We start from the raw sequence: 22376 nt of genomic DNA on the forward strand, positions 1-22376 counted from the left end.
GTTGAGGGGAGACTTGATGGGGGTATTTAAAATTATGAGGAGGATAGATAGAGTTGACGTTGATAGGCTTTTTCCATTGAGAGTAGGAGAGATTCAAACAAGAGAACATGAGTTGAGAGTAAGGGGGCAAAAGTTTAGGGGTAACACGAGGGGGAATTTCTTTACTCAGAGAGTGGTCACTGTGTGGAACGAGCTTCCAGTAGAAGTGGTAGAGGCAGGTTCAATATTGTCATTTAAAGTAAAATTGGATAGGTATATGGGCAGGAAATGAATGGAGGGTTATGGGCTGAGTGCAGGTCAGTGGGACTAGATGAGAGTAAGCATTTGGCATGGACTAGAAGGTCCAAGCTGGCCTGTTTCCATGCTGTAATTGTTATATGGTTATATAAGATCTAATAGTACCAATAAGGTTGAAGGACTTTCTCCTTATGGGTGTGTATATCAAAAACTGTGATTTGTGTTACAGTCCAATTTTAACCCATATGATGCAAGTGTTTAGAGCAGCAGAAAAATCCCTAAAATTTAAAAGTGTATGGTGTAAATCATCTCCATTATGGAACAATAATCATCTTTTATCTGGGGGGAAACCATTCACTAACAGAACTTGGGAGGATAAAGGTATTACTACTCTTCAAGATATTGATAGGGTAAGTGCTATTCTTAGCTTTCAAGAACTGGTATCTCAATATATTATTGATAAACACTCTCTTTTCTTCTACTTTAGAGTAAGATCAGCTTGTAAAGCCTACAGGGTTACCTGGGGGTCAGATTTGAAGGACCATCCCATTTTAAGTTGGATACAGAGTGCTCCAAGACAGATGATGTCATATATCTATTATAAATTAAACTCCCAGAGATATATGCCCACATCAGGAATGAAAGCCTGGGATAGGGACATAACTGAATTGGGACAAGACTTAGACTGGGTTGCAATTTGGGATAATGCTGCCGGTGCTTCGAAAAACCTGAATTATCGGTATATACACCTGAAATTTTGTCATAGAGCATATCTAACACCAAGAATTAGACATCAAATGGGACTGGTTCCTGACCCATATTGCTCATTTTGCCCCCACAGAACCATTGGCTCATTTATACATGTTGTATGGGAATGTCCAGTGGTTTTTGGTTTGTGGGGGAAGGTTATCAGTACTCTTACAGAACTAATGGGGGTACAATTACCAATGGACCCTGCTGTACATCTTCTAAATGATGATTCCCACCTTTCACTTACAGAAACAACACGCAAAGTCTGGCTGGCAGGCCTGACTGCAGCTAAGAAGATTGTAGTCCAGCGTTGGAAACCTCCTCATGATATTTCAAGTACTCACTGGCTTCGGAGCTTTTTGGACATTTCTTACCTGGAATTATCATCAGTAAGGGTAAATGATGCACGATCAAACACTATCTTAATGTGGACAAATTTTATATCTAACTTTAAAGATCTTCTGTTAAACTAGGAATGCTCTGTCTGTGTATGCACTGCTATTCGGTTGGTGGAGGGAGGGGTGGAGGAGGGATGGCAATGAGGGTTGGGGGTGGCTGGATTAAACAGTCAAAATGTAATCAGCAACTGGTTGTATTGAATGTAATTTGTTGGTGTTGCAATAAAAATTAGTGATAAAAAAAAACACACCATCCCTACCATGAAGCCCAGTTGTTACTGCATCATGCTGAAGGGATGCTTCACTGCAGCAAGTCCAGGAAGGCTTGTGAAGGTAGAGGGTAAAATGAATACAGCAAAACACACTGAAATCCAGGAGGTACACCTGATGGCCGGCTGGTGGTGCAGTGACATCAGTGCCGGAGTCCGTAGTGAAGGTTCCCGAGTTCAAATCCAGTCAGGCCGCTCCCAGACATGCTTTCCATCTGTGCCAGGTTGAGTGTTGAGCTCGCAACTCGACCTCATTAAAAAAAAAACAACTGTGCTGTGAGAAGGACGTGGGGGACCACTCACAGAATCTTTCCTCCAAGACAACCACTTGAAAAAAAAAGTGGTCGCTGAGGCTCTGGCAGAGTATGGCACAAAAAAAAACTGTAGGAAAACTGCGATGGAGAAGATTTGTTTTCCAGCAAGACAATGACCCCGAGCATAAAACCAAAGCTACATAGCAATAGCTTAAAAACACAAAGTCAACGTCCTGGAGTGGCCAAGTCAGAGTCCAGACCACAATCCAATTGAAAATTGGCTGGACTTGAAAAGGACTGTTCACTCACGAACCCCATGCAATCTAACAGAGCTTGCTCAGTTTTGTAAAGAAGAATGGAGAAAAATTGCAGCATCCAGATGTGCAAAGCTGATGACCGATCCACACAGACTCAAGGCTCTAATTGCTGCCAAAGGTGCATCTACTAAATACTGACTTGAAGGGGGGTGAGTAATTATGCAATCAAATACTTTGTGTTTTATATTTGTAATAAATTTAGATCACTTTGTAGAGATCTGTTTTCACTTTGACACGAAAAGTTGATCAGTGTCAAAAAAGCCTAATTAAATCCACTGTGATTCAATGTTGTAAAACAATAAAACATGAAAACTTCCAAGGGGGTGAGTATTTTTTATAGGCATTGTACTTTCCTTCCTGACTGTAACTCCATTGTGTCTCCATCTGCGGTTTCCATTGAAACAGCAATTCCCACTGCTTGTTTGAATGTATGTTGTGCTTCAGTTAGGAACCACTTCTGAATGCTTTCTTTTAAGATTCCACAAATTGATCCCATTACTGAACTGACAATGCTCAGACAGCTTCTTCAATTCAGCCACATGTGCTGATATGGACTCCCCTTCCTTTTGATTCTGCTTATGAAATCTAAAGGGTCCTGCAATCAATAATGGCTTTGGTTCTAAGTGTTCCTGTATCACTTTTTTCCACAGCAGCAATGCTCATTTCTGTTGGTTTGGTTAGATCAGTCAAATATCAAAGCAAACTGTATGCCTTTAGCAAAATTGGCATTCTCTTTTCATTGGCTACTTAATTTGCTTCAAAATACTCTTCCGAGCTCAGTATACGTGAGCCAATTACCCATGATCAAATCCATCAGTCTTTCCAATACAGCCAACCATTTCTGCTTTTTAAAATTATTATCTTCACCTGGTACTCACAGTTTATCAACCCTGAATTATTCAATTTACTAACTTAAAAAACTTGATTGTGTCTTCCTTTCTGAAGAAAGTGTATGCTGCTTTTGTTTTAAACTTCCTTTCTTCTGCCTCTCTCCCTTACGAATTGCTTCCAGAATTTTCAGCTATTGCTGCTCTGCCGTCATCCCTGCCAGTGTTCTTTTCCAATCAAATCTGGCCAACTTCTCTTTCATGCCTCTGGAATTCCCTTTACTCTACCGTAATACTGATACATCTGTCTTTAGTTTCTCCTCCTCACTCCTCTGGGTTCTATGTACAGAATGCTGTATACCTCATGCTATGTGTGAAGTTTTTCATTGCACCTATGCTTGTGCAAATGACAACAAACTTGACTTTTACTTTTTTTAATTTTTATTTAGAGATACAGCACAGTAACAGGCCCTTCTGGCCCATTAACCAATGTCACCCAATTACACTCATGTGACCTATGAACCCATATACCTTCGGGCAGTGGGAAGAAAACTGGACACCTGGAGAAACCCCACATGGCCATGGGGAGAACGAACAATATCCTTGCATAAGGTGGCAGAATTGAACCCAATTGCTGGTGCTGTTATAGCATTACCCTAACAGCTGCAATACTACCCCAACCCAGCTTGACCTTGCTCAACTGATAGCCCACCCCTGAACAATAACAGAATAAGCCAGAAGACTCAGCTGGTCGGACAGCATCTGTACAATGAGAAACAGACTTAAATTTCTGATCACAAACTTCTGGCTGTTGGACCATAAGACATAGGAGTAGAATTAGGCCATTCATCCCATCAAGTCTGCTCTGTCATTCCATCATGGCTGATCCTGGATCCCAGTCAACCCCTAAAACCTCCCTTCATGCTATATTCTTTGATGCCCTGACTGATCAGGAAACGAACAACTTCCACCTTAAGTATGCACATGGACTTGGCCTCCACCACAGTCTGTGGCAGAGTATTCCACAGATTCGCCACTCTCTGGCTAAAAAAATTCTTCCTTACCTCTGTTCTAAACAGCCACCCTCCAATTTTGAGGCTGTGCTCTCTAGTTCTGGATACCACCACCAGAGGAAACATCTTCTCCACATCCACCTTATCTAGTCCTTTCAACATTAACTAGGTTTCAATGAGATCCCCTCACATTCTTCTAAGTTCCAGTGAGTACAGGCCCAAAGCTGTCAAATGCTCCTCATATGTTAATCCCTTCATTCCCAGAATCATCCTCGTGAGCTTCCTCCAGACTCTCTCCAATGACAACATATCCTTTCTGAGATATGGGGCCTAAAACTGCTGACAATACTGCAAATGTGGCCTGAGTAGTGTCTATAAAGGCTCAGCATTATCTCCTTTCTTTTATATTCTATTCCCCTTGAAATAAATGCCAACATTGCATTTGCCTTCTTTACCACAGACACAACTTGTAAATTAACCTTCTGGGAGTCTTGCACAAGGACTCCTAAGTCCCTCTGCACCTCTGATGTTTGAATTTTCTCCCCATTTAGATAATAGTCTACACTATTGTTCCTTTCACCAAAATGCATTATACATTTCCCAACAGTGTATTCCATCTGCCACTTTTTTGCCCATTCTTCCAAATTGTCTAAGTCCTGCTGCAGTGTTTCCTCAGCACTATCAAACCCTCCACCTATCTTTGTATCATCTGCAAACTTTGCCACAAAGCCATCAATTCCATTATGCAAATCATTGACAAAAAATGTGAAAAACTGTGGTCCCAGTACTGACCCTGAGGAACATCACGAGTAACTGGCAGCCAACCAGAAAAGCCCTCTTTCATTCGCACTTGCTGCCTCCTGTCTGTCAGCTATCTGCTATCTATGCCAGTATCTTTCCTGTAATGCCATGGGATTTTATCTTAATTCTATTTCTTGGTCCCCAGATGATGCTCATGGTCCATAGCCATATCTACTGTGGTGATTCAATGGTTTGTCTAAATACATAAACATTGTAAAAGTGTTTACCCCCACCACCACTTCAAGCAACGCCATCCAGATTCCCCCCAGCCTCTGGGGGGGGAGGCATTCATTCATCCTCAGATTGCCTATCACTCCTCACCTTACACACCTGCCCTCTGACCTTCAACACCTATGGCAGGGAGGGGAGTTAGCTAGACTGTTTCCTACTACCTACCCTTTTTATGTCCCTCAGGTCCACCTCAGCCTCCTCCTCCCCTCCAGGAAGAATAAGCACAGCTTTTCCCATCTCTCCTCATAAATGAAACACTCCATCACAGGCCACATCCTTGTGAATCATCCACAGCCTCTCCAATGTAGTCACATACTGCCTACAGTGTGGCAATTAGGCCTCGAAATGTGGCCTCGCCAATGTTTAATAAAGTTTCAACCTGCTGAATGTTTCGTGTTTCTATTTCAGAGAGAAATGTTATGGAACAAAGGCACCTACATGTACAAGGGCATGATTCACTGAGAGCGACGTCACACGTAGACTGGGGGATGGAGAAGTCTGGCCGCCATCATTTGGAGCAATGAGTCTGGCAGTTTGGAAGTTATGCTGTAGTCATACAAGACATTAGTGAGGCCACACTTGGAGTATTGTGTACAGTTTTGGTCAGACTACCAAAAGAAAGACGTTATTAAACTAGAGAGAATGAGAAAAGATTACCAGCCTTGACTTGAGGGTCTGAGATCAAATTTCAAAGTTGAAATTAAACTTTATTGTCAAAGTACCTATATGTCACCATATGCAGCTCTGAGATTCATTTTTCCTGTGGACATGCTCAGCAAATCTATAGAACAGTAATTATAACAGGATCAAAGAAAGATCAACCAAAGTGCAGAACACAACTGTGCAAAATGCAAATATACATAAAATAGCAATAAATAATGAGAACATGAAACAATGAGACACAGAGTCCTTAAAGAGAGATAATTGGTTGTGGGAACATCACAATGAAGAGGCATGTGAGTGTAGCTATCCCCTTTAGTTCAAGAGCCTGATGGTTGAGGGGTAGCAACTGTTCCTGAACCTGGTGGTGCAAGTCATGAGGCACCTGTATCTTCTACCTGATGGGAGCAATGAGAAAAGAGCATGGACTGAGTGATGAGGATCTCTGATGATGGATGCTGTTTTCTATGGCAGTGTTCATTAAGATGTGCTCAATGCTGTACCGTGATGTACTGGGCCGAATCCACTACCTTTTGTAGGATTTTCCTTTCAAAGGTATTGGTGTTCCCATACCAGGCCGTAATGCAGTCACTCAGTATACTCTCCACGACCATCTAAAGATGTGTATCAAGGTTTTTGATGAAATGTCGAATCTCCACAGATTCCTAAGGAAGTAGAGGCACTGCCATGCTTTCTTCACAATTGCACTTACGTGCCGAGTCCAGGACAGGTCCTCTGAAATGTTAACACCCAGGAATTTAAAGGTGATAACCCTCTCCACCTCTGATCCCCCAATGAAGACTAGCTCATGGACCTCTGGTTTCCCTCTCATGAAGTCTACAATTCATTCCTTGATCTTATTGACATTGAGTGACAGGTTGTTGTTATTATACCACTTAGCTAAATTTTCAATGTCTCTCCTGTATGCTGATTCATCACCACCTTCAATTTGACCCACAACAATGGTGTCATCAGCAAACATGAATATAGTGCTGGAGCTGCATTTAACCACACAGTCATAGGTGTAAAGTGAGGAGAGCAGGTGCACCAGTGCTGATCGAGATCATGGAGGAGATGGAGTTGCTAATCTGAATTGACTGGAGTTTGCAAGTGAGGAAATCCAGGATCTAATTACAAGCAGAGTTGTGCAATCTGGACTTTATTCCCCGGAACATAGCAGACCGAGGGATGACCTGACAGAGGTACATATGTAAAGGGCATTTCTTCTTTTTCTTTGTTACTGTCTATGTAATCAAAATGGCTTCTTTGTTTTGTTAAAAGTAGGAATGCTTCTTTGTTGCGAGAGAGTGCTGGAAGCTTGTTTGGGTTAAAATTTACTGATAACGAGAATTGTATTCCTTTGTAAACCAATTGGGATTAATGTTATTCTTTCTTCTGAGTCTGTAAGCTATTGTTGGCGGGCATTTTGGGGAGATCGGCACAAGGGGGTGAGAGAGAGAGGACGCGATGCTGTAAACGGGGCGAGGAACGGACCCCAAGCAGGGGTCCAGGGCCAGGAGGTACCCCGAGGAGAGGAGATAAAGCTAGATGTGCTTGGTTGACCACTTCGGGTGGTCCTAAGCTGCGAGTCGAGGAGTTCGGAGGGGATCGAATGGTGGCCAGAAGACTTCAGTAATTGAGCTCCAACGGTTGTGCACGAAGTGGTTTGGACTTTGATAAGTTTGGCGCCTTTTCTTTATTTTTTTCCTTCATATATACTGTATCGTTATTAATCACTTAGTTATAGTAACCTTTATAAATTGTACTCATTTAATCGCATAAGGTGTACTGTCTGTTTTTGGGCGAGGCGGGGACATCACACAGCATCCACACCAGCTGATTACCCAGTTTGGCGGGGCCGAAGGCTGCTCCCCCCAGACGAGAACGAGCTGAGCGAGCCTGAGGCAACCCAGAGGGTTACACATATATAAAATCCTGAGAGGCATAGTCTTTTACCTAGGATGGGTGGGGTTCAGTGGTGCTAAAACAAGAGGGCTTAGATTTAAGAACATCAAGGGTCATCTTCACACAAAGAATGGTGTGTGTTTGAAATGAACTGCAATAAATAGTGGTTGGGGCAGGCAACATCAGCAACATTTAAAAGATAGATAAGAGAGGATTAGAGGGCTTTGGGCAACACTTTCTTACAAATAGGAGGAAGACTTCATTGGCATTAATAGTCATAGAGCATTACAGAACAGAAACAGCCTTCAGCCCATGCTGAACTATTATTTTGCGTAGTGCTATCACCTTACACCTGAACCATGGCCTCCGCATCCCTCTCACCCATGTACTGAACCAAACTTGCCTTACATTGCTGAAATTGTAGCCACATACATCACTTTCATTGGCAGCTTGTTCCATACTCTCACCACCCTCCAAGTGAAGAAATTCCCCCAGGTTCTCCTTAAATATTTCACTTTTTACCCTTAACCTATGACCTCTAGCTCAAGTCTCACCCAACCTCTATAAAAATAGCCTGTTTGCATTTACCATATCTTTACCCCTCATGATTTTGAATACGATTTTGTATTTGGTTTTCTATCAAATCCCCTTCATTCTCTATAATCACCTCATAATCTACCCAGAACTAACATCAGGCTCACTGCCCTATAATTTCCTAATTTATTCTTACAGCCTTTCTTAAACAACAGAACAACTTTCTCTGCCATGTGGTTCCATATACTGTACCTACCACCCACACTATAAAAAATTGACCCTCAGGTTTTTATTTTCCTTTCACGTTTTACTTAAAACTATGTCCTCTAGTCTTTGATTCCCCAACCCTAGAAAAAAGACTGCTCACCCTACCTATATCCCTCATGCTTTGAAATACTTCCGTGAGATCACCCTCCATCTCCTGCACTACACTGTCTAACCTCAGTCCGTTGAGTCTTAGAAATATCCATCGAAATCCTTTCTGTACTTCTCCCTTTTTAAACACATCCTTTGCATAACAGGGTCACCAAAATAAACACAGTACTCCAAACATGGCTTCACCCAACATCTTGTACAATCACATCACCTCACACTGTCGTATTCAGAGCTTCGATTGATGAAGACCAGCATGGCAGAAGCCTTCGTCACGGCCTTGTCTACACACCTGTCTACAACACTGCTCAGGGGCCTTTCATTCAATGTAAAACTCCCACCTTGATTTATCCTTCCAAAATGACTCTCTTAGCACTTATTTAAATTCCATTTGCCTCTGGGCATCAGCCCATCTACTCAGATACAAGATTCCTGACACTGCTGGTAAGGAGTTTGTATGTTCTCCCCATGACCGCGTTCCACGTTCCTTGTTGCTCCTTGTATTCCACTTTCCTCCCATAGTCCAAAGACAGCCCAGTTGATAGTTTAATTGGTCATTGTAAATTGTCGTGTGATTAGGCTAGGGTTAAATCGGGGAACTGTTGAGCAGTGTGGCTTAAAGGGCCAGAAGGGTCTACGGTCTACTCCATGCTGTATCTCAATCAATGGGGTTGAACAACATCTTGCTGAAATTCTTGATACTCCTTTTCACTGTCTAAAACACCGCCTATTTTTGTGTCTTCTGCAAACTAACTAAGTATTCCTTGCATATTTTCATCCAAATCATTATTATAGATGACTGCACAAACTGACTCTTATGACACACCACTAGTCACAGGCCACCTATCCGAGAATCATCCTTCCACCAACACCTTCTGTTTGCTATCTAGCCAATTATTCATATTGTTAATTCTCCTTGGATCCCATACAATCTAACCTTCCAGAGCAGCCTACCCTATCAACAGCCTTGCTGGAATCTATACACACTACACTGATCACTCTACTCTCAGCATCCTTCCTCACCACCATTACAAAAACTCAATCCAATTTGTAACACTAAACCATGCTGACTACTCCTGATCAATTTCTGCCTTTCCAAATGTAAGTACACCTTACCCACTGGAGTGTTTTCCAGCAGCTTGTCTGCTAATAATGTTAGGCTGATGGTTCTCTAATTATCAGGTCTATCCTGGCAGACACAACAGTTACTATCCTCCAGACTTCCAGCACCTTGCCAAAAGACAGCGATGTTTCAAATATCTCAGTGAGGGATGCTGCAATTTCTTCTCCAGGTTCATTTGAATATGCTTTGCTCAGGTCTAGAGATCTGTCTACCTTCATGCACATTAACACAGGCACCACCTCTCCTACTGTGATATGGACGGTTTTCAAAACATCTCCATTAACCTTTCCAGGTCCCCTATCTTCACGTTTTCCTCAAAACATCTCCATTAACCTTTCCAGGTACCCCATCTTCATGTTTTCTTTAAAACATTGTTATTAACCTTTCCAGGTCCCCTATCTTCATGTTTTCTTTAAAACATCTTCATTAACCTTTCCAGGTCCCCTATCTTCATGTTTTCTTTAAAACATCTTCATTCACCTTTCCAGGTCCCCTATCTTCATGTTTTCTTTAAAACATTTTCATTAACCTTTCCAGGTCCCCTATCTTCATGTTTTCTTTAAAACATCGTTATTAACCTTTCCGGGTCCCCTATCTTCATGTTTTCTTTAAAACATCGTTATTAACCTTTCCGGGTCCCCTATCTTCATGTTTTCTTTAAAACATCTTCATTAACCTTTCCAGGTCCCCTATCTTCATGTTTTCTTTAAAACATCGTTATTAACCTTTCCAGGTCCCCTATCTTCATGTTTTCTTTAAAACATCTTCATTAACCTTTCCAGGTCCCCTATCTTCATGTTTTCTTTAAAACATCTTCATTAACCTTTCCAGGTCCCCTATCTTCATGTTTTCTTTAAAACATCTTCATTAACCTTTCCAGGTCCCCCATCTTCATGTTTTCTTTAAAACATCTTCATTAACCTTTCTAGGTCCCCTATCTTCAGGTTTTCCTCAATGGTAGAAGTAGTTAAGTAGTAGATCATTGAGAGCTCTGCCCATCTCCAGAGACTGCACACATACATTTCTATCTTGATTGTTGAGGGCCTAATTCACTCCCTAGCATTGTTTTTCTTGATATACTTAAGAAATCTCTTAGAATTTACCTTTGTTCTGTCTCCCAAAGATATCTCATGGTCTCCTCTAGTGTTGCGAAGAGGCACATTCAGGTTGCAGAAACTACACCTTATATACAGTTCGGGTAGCCTCCAACCAGATGGCATCAACATCGATTTCTTGAACTTCTGGTAATGACCCCCTGCCCCCTTCACCATTCTCCAACCCCTTTTCCCTCTTTCACTTTATCTCCTTGTCTGCCCATCACCTCTTTCTGGTGCTCCCCCCCTCTTTTTTTCTTCCATGGCCTTTATCCTCTTCTATCAGACTCCCCCCTTCTCCAGCCCTGTATCTCCTTCACCAATCAACTTTCCAGTTCTTTACTTCATTCCTCCCCCTTCAGATTTCACCTGTCACCTTGTGTTTATCTCTCTCTTCCCTCCACCTTTTAAATCTATTCCTCATCTTTTTTTTTTCCAGTCCTGCCAAAGGGTTTCAGCTCGAAACGTCGACGGTATTTTTTTCCATTGATGCCGCTTGCTTGCTGAGTTCCTCCAGCACGGTGTGCGTGTTGCTCGGATTTCCAGCATCTGCAGAGTATCCCAACCAGAAGCCCTGGATGAACCATGAGATGCAGATCTGTTGAGGATCAGATTAGCGGTGTTCACAGCTGGCAACCCAGGAGTGTACAAGAGGTTCAGACATGCAAAATGGCAACTCTGAACAAAATTGGAATCACAAAAGAATGCCCAACAACTATGGCAAGGCTTGAATGTCATCACCTCCTACAAAGCAAAACCAAACAAAATAAATGGCAATGAGGTTTCATTTACTTAGTTCAATGCCTTTTATTGTCACTTTGACTGACAGAAAATGGGGGCACTTTCATGAAGTCCCATAGCCCCCAATGACCCTGTGATCTCAGTGTCTGAGGCCAACATCCTTCAAGAGGATGAGCCCATCTGGCCCAAATGCTGTACCGGTGCTGATCAACCAGCTAGAGTATCACTGATATCTTCAACCTCTCACTGCAGCAATCTGAGGCACCCACCTGCTTCAAGCAGACTTCAATCATACTGGTGTCCCAGAAGAACATGGCAGCCCGCCTCAATGCCTATTGTCCAGTTGCACTTGCATTCACTGTGGTAAAGTGCTTTGAGAGATTGGTCATGAAGCATATCAGCTCCTGTTTGAGGTGTGACTTGTATCCATTCCAATTTACAGTGGACTCTTCATTCTGCCCTGGAGTGAATCACATCTGGAGAAAGAAGTTGCATACAGCTGGTTGCTCTTCACTGACTACAGCTCAGCATTCAACACTATCATCCAAGATGGAGGCCCATGAGCCAGTCCTTATTAGGGGATCAGAAATCCAGAGAGGAGGATCCGTCACAAAGAAGGCTAGAAAGTGCCTCAACTTTCTTAGATGTTTGTGTAGATTTGTTATGTCATCTAACACTTTGACAAAACTCTATAGATGCACAGTGGAGAGTATCCTGACTCATTACATCACAGCATGATATGGAAAAACCAATACCTAGGAATGGAAAAGTCTACAAAAAATTAGTGGGGGGGAGTGAAGTACAACCCAGTCTATCACAGGCAACGGTCTCCCCATCACTGAGCACACTTACAAAGAGTCCTCCCACAAGAAAGCAGCATCCATCATCAAGAACACCAATATACAGACCATGTTCTCTTCTCCCTATTACAATCAGGCAGAAGGTACAAGACCCTCAAGTCCCACATCACCATTTTCCTGAACAGCTATTCCCCTACATTCATCAAACAGCATGGATAACTTCACTCACTTCAATGCTGAACTGACTCCACAAAAGACACACTTTCAATGACTCTGCAATTCATAGTCTCAGTATTATTTATCTTTTTTATTTGCATGATTTTGACATTGGTTGTTTGTTTACATTTAGTCTTACATAAATTCTTTTGTATTTCTTTATTTTCTAGACTTTATTTGATTTTGATCTGACCCAAGCCTCCTTTTCCTTAACCAGAGTTACAATATTCTATGGCATCCAAGATTCCTACTTCTAGTAGGTCTCAGAAATAGTGCCAAACCTATCTGACGAACAAGAGGGCCTACAGCCTTGGCAGGATTAATTAAAGGCAACAACAGAGCCAGGAAGCATCCTAATGAAAAGCTCTGATTTAATGGAGCAAGTATCTTCCCAGCAGCTCAATGGTGAGAGACCTCTGGTTATAGCAACACATAAATACACTATCAATGAAACAGATTTTATTCCACTTTACTGCCCCGCAAAGAACACAAAGCAACGGCACAGAATGGCCACAACAGCACATTCAAACTACAAAATAATTACTGCAGGTTTTGGAGACTTTGATTGGCTAGATCAAAAAACCCAGTTATTATAGCCGATACTGGGGACCCTGTGGGGAGTGACTATTCCAGCAGTACCCCAAGTTCTGCCCCCACCTACAGGACACAAGTGGATCTATCCAATACACTCAGCTTTGCTGTTCCAATCCAGGGAGCTGATTTCAGAATGTCAGCTCACTGTCAGAGAATGTACAACAGGGTACTCAAACTAACAGTGCTCCTTGGTGCCTTGACCAACCTTTGGTGCTTCATCAATTTTGCTAATGTCTGGCAATTGGATTATCCCAAGTCTACTTATTCCCCACAACGTACCTATGGTCAAAGGTACCAGCCTCTCTGAACTGGCCAAGAAAGAGTCTCATGCAAACTTGAAAGGGGGATAGAATCACTGCTGTGAAAGGAAGTAATATCATAGGGGAGTGAAGTAATAGATTAACTATGGAAGGATAAAGTACTGACTAAAACCACAGGACCAAAATGGCAGGTGCAGGCCCCATCCAAGGTGTGCACTGGGTGGGGTTACTGGAGTTTTGAGTGTCTGTGCACAGGGGCTGTATGCCAACAGCACAGACATCCTAATTCTCACTCACCCTACAAAAGGTGAGTGGATTTGAGTTACCCTTGCACTTCCCCGGGTTCTGTGAACCGGGGCAACTGTGTACCTTTCAGATCCCCTGGCACTGCTCATTCACCCAGCTGCTTGCAGAACCATCCCCCTTAGCAGAAGAGTTTGTGATCTCTTGAACAGGGCTGGGATCACACTTAGTCTCCCAACAGCAGCAAAGATGTGCCTCACTCTCCTTAAGGCTCCTGTCACTGTTGTCGAACATTGTACATTGCTCTTACAGAAGAGACACCAAACTATGTTTAACAGTGTTGGCTGAGCTGCAGTCGTGCTTATAAGAGAAGCTTTTGCAAAAGGGTCAAAGAGTGTAGGTGAGGGGGATTCAGTCTTCAGGCTGCCAAAGATGAAACATTAACACTTTGGGGCAAGATGCTCTCAGTAGGTCAGAGACTCAAGACCCTGTGGGGAGGAGTAACTATCACAGAGGCACCCAAACTCTGTCTCCATCTACAGGGCACAGGTCAGGAGCCTGATAAAACACCCTCCATTTGTCTGAATGAGTGTGGCCTCAAGAACGTTCAAGTACTTTGACACCATCCTGGGTATAGCGGCCAATCTACTGGCACCCAATCACACACCCTAAACATCCCCTAACTCCGACTCCCTAAGCTCCCTCCTACCACCCTCAAAACAGTCTCTCTTTGTTAGGGTGTGTCAAGTGACTGCAGTGACAGAGCACTTTGGGACCGGTGACCATGTTTCTAATAGTTATGGAAAGGGACAGATCTGGTCTACAAGGCAGAGATCCAAACTGGGAAAAAGCAAATTTTAACCATATTTAACAGTATTAAATTGATTGGAGAGATTGTTTGTAGGCAGAGAGGCATCTGGCAAGTGGATGGCATTTAAAGGTAAGATGCAGAGGTATGCATACTTCTGTTAGAGTGATGAGTACAGCTGGTAGGAATAGGGAACCCTGGATGATGAGTGATATTGAGGCCCTGTCTAGAAAAAAGAGGCATGAACCATGGACAGGCAGCTGGAGGCATGAAACCCTGAGATATGCACTGAAGAAGGAATTCACAAAGACCATCAGATGCCTTTGCCAAAGATAAAGAAGAAGCCAAAGAGATTTAAAGCACATGAGGAGAAAAAGGATAAGGACCCTTGAAGGGAAAAAGTGGACATTGTGCCTGGAGTAGCAAGTTTCTCAATGAAGACAGTAAAGTGCGGTACAGGGCGAGAGTGACTGTAGGGTGTCTGTGTGGTACAGGGTGAACGTGACTGTAGGGTGTCTGTGTGGTACAGGGCGAACGTGTCTGTAGGGTGTCTGTGTGGTACAGGGCGAGAGTGACTGTAGGGTGTCTGTGTGGTACAGGGGAAAGTGACTGTATGGTGTCAGTGTGGTATAGGATGACACTGACTGTAGGGTGTCAGTGTGGTACAGGGTGAGCATGACTGTAGGGAGTCAGTGTGGTACAGGGGGTACGACTGTAGGCTGTCAGTGTGGTACAGTGTGGCAGAGACTGTAGGATGTCAGTTGATACAGGGCAAGAGTGACTTGAGGTTGTCAGTGTGATACAGGTTAAGCATGACTATAGGGTGTCAGTGTGGTACAGGGTGAGTGGGACTGTAGAATGTCAGTGTGGTACAGGGTGACAGTGACTGTAGGTTGTCAGTATGGTACAGGGCGAGCATGACTGTATGGTGTCAGTGTGGTACAGGGGAACTTGACTGTGGTGTGTTCACGTGTCATAGGGTGTCAGAGACTTTAGGATGTCAGTGTGGTACAAGGCGAGAGAGACTGTAGGATGTCAGTGTGGTACAGGGCGAGAGGGACTGCAGAGCGTCAGTGTCTTACAGGGCAACTGTGACTGTAGGATGTCAGTGCGGTACAGGGGAATATGACTGTATGGTGTCAGTGTGGTACAGGGGAATGTGACTGTATGGTGTCAGTGTGGTATAGGGTGACACTGACTGTAGGGTGTCAGTGTGGTACAGGGTGAAAGGGACTGTAGGGTGTCAGTGTGATACAGGGAAACGTGACTGTAGGGTGTCAGTGTGGTACAGGGTGACAGTGACTGACAGAGCGTGATGAGAAAGAAACAACATACCTCACAAGTGCTGAAACATGGGGTAATGTTTTCTTCGTACAGTCTGTTTCTGCAACATTCTGCTTTTGAACACTCATAAATATGGTGTGTTATTATTTTAATGAGTGGAATGCTCACAGTCTGTCCTTGGAACTAACACAACTATAAACAATATCTCAGAAGAGCCACCCAGAATCAGCTTATTTGGCAGGTCTGCACTTATAACTCTGCTGTTGGCACACACTGGGCTGGAAAACTAAACTGCATCAGTACATTGTGGGCAAAAATCCTCTCCTACTCGGGCATCTTAAGGGTTAAGGTCTCTGCCTTGAAGTGGGTGGATGAGGTGGTTCTGATATTCTAAAGTTCACTGAAGGAACAAATACGATAATACGCCTGACGTCAGACTCTAAGGAATGCACATTTGTGAGTGCTCAGATTGTTTAGTGAAAGCAAAGCCATCATCAGTTTGCCTTTCATTGTACAGAAAGGATCATTTACTCCTTTAAATCACAACTACAATGAAGTTGCAAATTTCATGATTTTTTAAAATCAGTCGCTGGATGATCATTGAAAGAGGATTGATTTTCACGAAGAGTGAAGCACTATTTTTATAAAGTAGTATATAAAGCACTGGTACAAGGAAAATTTGCACTTCTGGGCAACTTCTGTTTGTCCTAAACTGAGAGGTAGCAAGCAAAGTATTTTTATTGCAAAGCTCCACCTCCCTGAAGGCCTAAAGTGGGTTCTGGAAGTAGTGGGCACAAACAAGTCAGGCTGTAAGGCCTGTTCTGACACTATACTCTGTGAAGTGTAACCACTGTTGTAACCTAGGAAACCAGCAGCCAATTTGTGCAAAGCAAGACCGAACAGTGACGATATAATTAGCTTCAGCTTCACTACAAAACTTCCCAGTTCTCTAACTACTGTTTTTGGGACTTCTCTCTCCACTAGAGAGTAGTCAATGTCCTCTTCATTGTCCCAACAAGGCCAGAGCTTCTGACAGTGCCGGATTCCCATTGAATGCACTGCACTTGGTCCCCAGGACTCTGGAGCAAGGTGTGAACGCATTCAGAATTTGATCTCCTGAGTCAGAAGGGAAAATGTCACTAACACTGCTTCAAAAGACTTCTACCCAAACATATTAAAAACATTTGGAGAAACTGAAGGAATTCTTTGAGTCAAGCAGCATCTATAGAGGAAAATACACAGTCTGAGAGTTTTACCACATGGAAACAGGTCCTTTGGATGGGTTACCAGTGAGTGTTTGATTATCAGTGTATTCCTGGTTTATATATACATGCTCAGTTATGCTGGACTGAGGCAAGTTCGATTTTGTCATTTAAAAAAAATTGGATAGGTAAATGGACAGGAAGGGAATGGAGGGTTATGGGCTGAGTGCAGGTAGGTGGGACTAGGTGAAAGTAAGCGTTTGGCATGGACTAGAAGGGCCGAGATGGTCTGCTTCTGTGCTGTAATTGTTATATGGTTATACGGACTTCCTTCCAGAGGATGTGTCCTCCACTGTGAAAATCCAGCCAGCAAGCAGCTCGGCTCAGGGTAGTACTGTGTAGAAAATCTCCACTTCAACGTGGTCTTTCTCTGGAGGCTTGGAGTAGCCTAAGTGTTAGTGGTTCATTCAGCAAGTCCGGTTGGAATGGGTTCTTCTTACTGACAGTGATGGTAATGGGATTAGTGCATCACTGATAATGGTATCACAACACACCAGAGTTAACACAATACAAACCTTCTATAAATCACTCAGCACCTACTTTCAACCAACCACAATATACATCTGGAGTGATTGGATTACTCCACACCCATCACTGTCCGGTGAGAGTGTGATAGTTACACCACTTTTCCTACCTGCTACCTCTACTCCACAGCTGCACTGCACACCCTGCTAGATGCTCACTGGGGCTTCCTCCTGATCTGGCTACCTCTACTACTCAGAAGGACAAGGTGAGCAAGTTCCTCTTCAGTTCCAATATAGGCATTCTTTGCCAATCCTTCATCACCACAGTAACACTCCTGAAGCTCTGGCCCTGAAGTACAGCCCACTGAGGCCCTGAATTGATCATGGAGGTTGCGTTCCAGTTGACTACGTGAAACGCCAGCCAGTATGCAAGCCTGGGCCGTATGATATGGAGAGCAAGCTGTTGCCCATGTAGTAGGCTCTCCTTCTCCATGCAGCTGATTGAATCCAAAGGAAAGGCAGAGACCAATACAGGTGAGGGAACTCGGTTTTTTCTCCTTGGAGCAACAGAGGATGAGAGGTGACCTGATAGAGGAAGAGGTGGGTGCATGGAATGCATCACCAGTGACAGCGGTAGAGCTAGATACAATAGTCTTTTAAGAGACTCTTAAGATAGGTACATGGAGCTTAGAAAAATAGAGGGTTATGTTGTAGGGAAATTCTAGGCAGTTTCTGGAGTAGGTTACATGGTTGGCACAACATTGTGGGCCAAAGGGCCTGTAATGTGCTGTAGATTTTCTATTTTTCTATGTTCAGTACAGCCCAATTGCCCAGTTAGACTGTTTTTCTGTTGGGATCAATGTTGGTGACTACAGTATTCTCTTCTGATTTGTAGGCTGTGACTAATGACCCCCTCAACATGGTAAGGAAATAGGCTCTCCTCTGTGGACTCAATCACACTTCCACACTGCGTCATGCCAAATACTTCACCAACATCTGCCTCCTGAGTAAGGGCTTGCACCAAAGTCACACCCTTGCTCTGACTTATTTCATACTCCCTCAGTTCCTTAGTGTTGTTGCAAATTGCACAGAGTGATCCCACGCCTGCTGTTCTTGATTGTGTGATGACAGTAGTTTCTGCCCAAAACACTTAGCCCAACCCTTTCAGTTAACAAACACAACAATGTTGACTGCAACCATCACAGTACCTGGACACTTGCCAAAATTTCTTTTAGCCATTTCACAAACCACACTCACAACTCGTGACAAAGTTGGAAGCTAAGGTTTATCTATCCATTTTCTCCAACTTTAGAACATGGAATGATACAGGAACAGGCCCTTCAGCCCAGAATGTTGTGGCAAAGCAATTCAATTAGTGATCAAATTGTCAACTAAACAAGTCCCTTCAGCTGACACAACATCCATATCTGTCCAAATTCCTCACATCCATTTGCCTATCCAAACGTCTCTTAAAAGTCCCTAATGTACAAAGTTTGTATTTGCCTCTACCCCACCCCAGGAACACATTCCAGGCACCCACCACTCTACGTAAAAACAACTTGCCCCTCACATCTCGTTTGAAATTACCCCCCTCACCTTATATATATTACCTGGTATTACACACTTGACCCCTGAGAGAAAAAATACCGTCTGTCTATATCTATGCCTCTCATAATCTGATAAACCTCTAACTGGTCTCCCCTCAATCCACCACTCCAAGTGAAACTACCCAAGTTTGTCTAACCTCTTGTGATAGCATGTGGCCTCTAATCCAGGCAGCATATTGGTAAACTCTTCTGTACCCTCTCCAAGGCCTCGACATCCTTCCTATAATGGGGTGACCAGAACTGTTTGCAGTACTCCCGATGCAGCCCAGCTAGAGTTGTATAAAGCTGCAACACAACTTCCTGACCTTAGAACTCAATACCTCGCCTAATAAAGGCAAGCCTTCTTAACCATCAGTGCAGACACTTTTACAGAGCTCTGAACTTGGGTCTCCATTGTTACTCAAAGGCTCTCCGGCTACCTACCAAAATGCTCAACACTGTCAGGCATGTGCCTCCCATCACTGCCTTGTCTCATATAAATGACCAAATGGGATTGGTGCAGGAGGGTGCTTGCTGGCCAGCATGGACATGGCCGACTGAAGAGCTGAATTATGTGCTGTGTGATACTATCTCTAAGCTCCACTGTATACAGCCACTTCTTCCTTTGCCTGCTTCTGTTCACCTCCTCCCCAGTGCTGCTACCTTCCTATTCTCGCTAACTCTCTCCTCCTCGCCTTCCTAACAGCCTGCAAGATCCCTCCTAACCCCACTTCTGCACTCTGTCCTAACAGCCTGAAAGATATCCCAGTTCATCTCCAACTTCCCTCTGAAGTTCATTGAATCACTTCCATCACAATTCCCCTTCACCCAAATTCCTTAGCCGTGCCTCTGCTCCTCGGCCCCTTACTTTAAACTCAGGAACCTCCTTGTCAGAGAAAAGTCTCTATTTTTCTGCATCCTCCTGCTTTGCAGCATCTCAATTACATCTCTGGCAAGCCTTCATTTGCAGTTCTGTTCAGCATAGAACACGACGGACAGACGTGGCTACATTGCAGAAGGTGCAAAGTAGATTCACTGGGATGTTACCTGAGATGAGGAGAGGCTAAGTCAGTTATCCTTGGAGTGTAGGAGACTGAAAGGCTGAAGGTGAGAAACTTTACCCAAAAGTAGATGTCTGAAACTAGAGCTGAAAGGTAATAGGTTACATGGTTGGCACAACATTGTGGGTCGAAGGGCCTGTAATGTGCTGTAGATTTTCTATGGTTCTATTGTAGGGGATTTGAAGGCGAATTTTTGCCCCAGCCAGGTTTGAAATCAGAAATACATCACTTGAGAGGGTAGAGGATGCAGAGACTCTCAGCACAAGTATGAAGACAAGCACTACAATTGCTGAGACAGGGCTGATAGGAACGTAACGATGGTAATAGGATCAGTGTATACTGGCCTGGACAACGTGGGCTAAAAAGGGCCTGTTTCTGTCTGGTGAGACTGACATTAACTCATTTCCTCCCTACAGGTGCAGCCTGACTTTTGGATGGGCTGAAGTTATTTTCTATGGAACAGGGGAGGGGAAAGGGTGCTTAAAGTAAGGTTCTGAGACAATGAGATCAGATATCATGAGCACAGATTCACAGTGACAGAGCCAGGAAGGTGAGGGACGAGAGAGGTAAATCCTATTCTCACTGACCCGTTACCGGAGGGGGGGGAGGAGGGGGGGAGGAGGGGGGGAGGAGGGGGAGGAGGGGGGGAGGAGGGGGGGAGGAGGGGGAGGAGGGGGGGAGGAGGGGGGGGAGGGGGGGGAGGAGGGGGGGGAGGGGGGGGAGGAGGGGGGGAGGAGGGGGGGGAGGGGGGGGGGGAGGAGGGGGGGAGGAGGGGGGGGGGAGGGGGGGGGGGAGGGGGGGGGGAGGAGGGGGGGGAGGGGGGGGGAGGTGAACCTGAGGAAGGGAAGCCAGGGAATTAACCTAGCGCTGTGAAGGTCAGGGGGAGGCTTCCCCGACTAGCATGGTCTGAAGGGGCCGAGTGGTCTCCCCTTACTGTTCGGCATCAAACACACCCACACCTGATCCTGGGATTACCCCCCGCCCCCCCATCCTGAACCAGCGGCAGTTTCGTACTCACCAAAGACTCGGACACCCAAGTCAGCAGCAGCGCGACTGGCAGCGGCTGGAGAGGCAGCATCGTATCCGAGTCCGGGTCCCGGTCGGCCCCTGCTCCAGATACTGATCTTGATCCGGCTCTTCTCCCTCGCCGCTCCTGATCCCGCTCTGGGTCCGGGCGGCGTCTTCACCAGAAGCTGCTCCGATCCTTTTCGCTGCTTCAGCCGCGTCGCCAGCGGGATATACAACTCTGCGGGAGAGGGAGGGGTGAGTGCCGGGCGGGGAGGGAGAGGGAGGAGTGAGTGCCGGGCGGGGAGGGAGAGGGAGGGGTGAGTGCCGGGCGGGGAGGGAGAGGGAAGGGTGAGTGCCGGGCGGGGAGGGAGAGGGAGGAGTGAGTGCCGGGTGGGGCGGGGGAGAGAGGGAGGGGTGAGTGCCGGGTGGGGAGGGAGAGGGAAGGGTGAGTGCCGGCCGGGGCGGGAGAGGGAGAGGGAGGGGTGAGTGCCGGGCGGGGAGGGAGAGGGAGGAGTGAGTGCCAGGCGGGGAGGGAGAGGGAGGGGTGAGTGCCGGGCGGGGAGGGAGAGGGAGGGGTGAGTGCCGGGTGGGGCGGGGGAGAGGGAGGAGTGAGTGTCGGGCGGGGAGGGAGAGGGAGGGGTGAGTGCCGGGTGGGGCGGGGGAGAGAGGGAGGGGTGAGTGCCGGGCGGGGAGGGAGAGGGAAGGGTGAGTGCCGGGTGGGGCGGGGGAGGGAGGAATGAGTGCCGGGCGGGGAGGGAGAGGGAGGAGTGAGTGCCGGGCGGGGCGGGAGAGAGAGGGGTGAGTGCCGGGTGGGGTGGGAGAGAGAGGGAGGGGTGAGTGCCGGGTGGGGTGGGAGAGAGAGGGGTGAGTGCCGGGTGGGGTGGGAGAGAGAGGGAGGGGTGAGTGCCGGGTGGGGAGGGGGAGGGAGGGGTGAGTGCCAGGTGGGGAGGGGGAGGGAGGTGTGAGTGCCGGGTGGGGCAGGAGAGAGAGGGAGGGGTGAGTGCCAGGTGGGGAGGGAGGGATGTGAGATGGAAGGGTGACAGTGTAAAAGCAGACTGACTTGAGGTAGATGGAGTAAGGATGGGACATGAGGGAGGTGCGTGGGTGATGTGGACAGGTGTAGGGTGGGTGTGAGGAGGGTTGTGAGGTGTGTTTTTGTGAGGGGAGGGGGAGGTAGGCTCCATCCATCACTGGAAACCATCAAATGAACTTGGTGTTCAGTTGGTCCAGTTTAGAGGGAGGGAGCAGGCAATGGGGGGGGGGG

At 45.5% G+C, this 22376-nt stretch overlaps 1 protein-coding gene across 9 annotated transcripts in view; it reads right to left on the minus strand.

The window, feature by feature from the left end:
- Nucleotides 1–21367, minus strand: part of paplna (papilin a, proteoglycan-like sulfated glycoprotein) — a 420656-nt gene extending 399289 nt beyond the window's left edge. For 5 of the 9 annotated variants that reach the window (XM_073040502.1, XM_073040509.1, XM_073040506.1 and 2 more), the window contains exon 1: nt 21123–21367. In XM_073040502.1, coding sequence (XP_072896603.1) covers nt 21123–21182 — 60 coding nt within the window. In that variant the 5' untranslated portion in view covers nt 21183–21367. The remainder of the gene's footprint in view (nt 1–21122) is intronic. The other 4 variants (XM_073040507.1, XM_073040504.1, XM_073040508.1 and 1 more) reach the window with 1 other exon arrangement.
- Between the last annotated feature and the right edge of the window lie 1009 nt (nt 21368–22376).

This window comes from Hemitrygon akajei, chromosome 3 (assembly GCF_048418815.1).
Source record: "Hemitrygon akajei chromosome 3, sHemAka1.3, whole genome shotgun sequence".
Classification (NCBI taxonomy): domain Eukaryota; kingdom Metazoa; phylum Chordata; class Chondrichthyes; order Myliobatiformes; family Dasyatidae; genus Hemitrygon; species Hemitrygon akajei.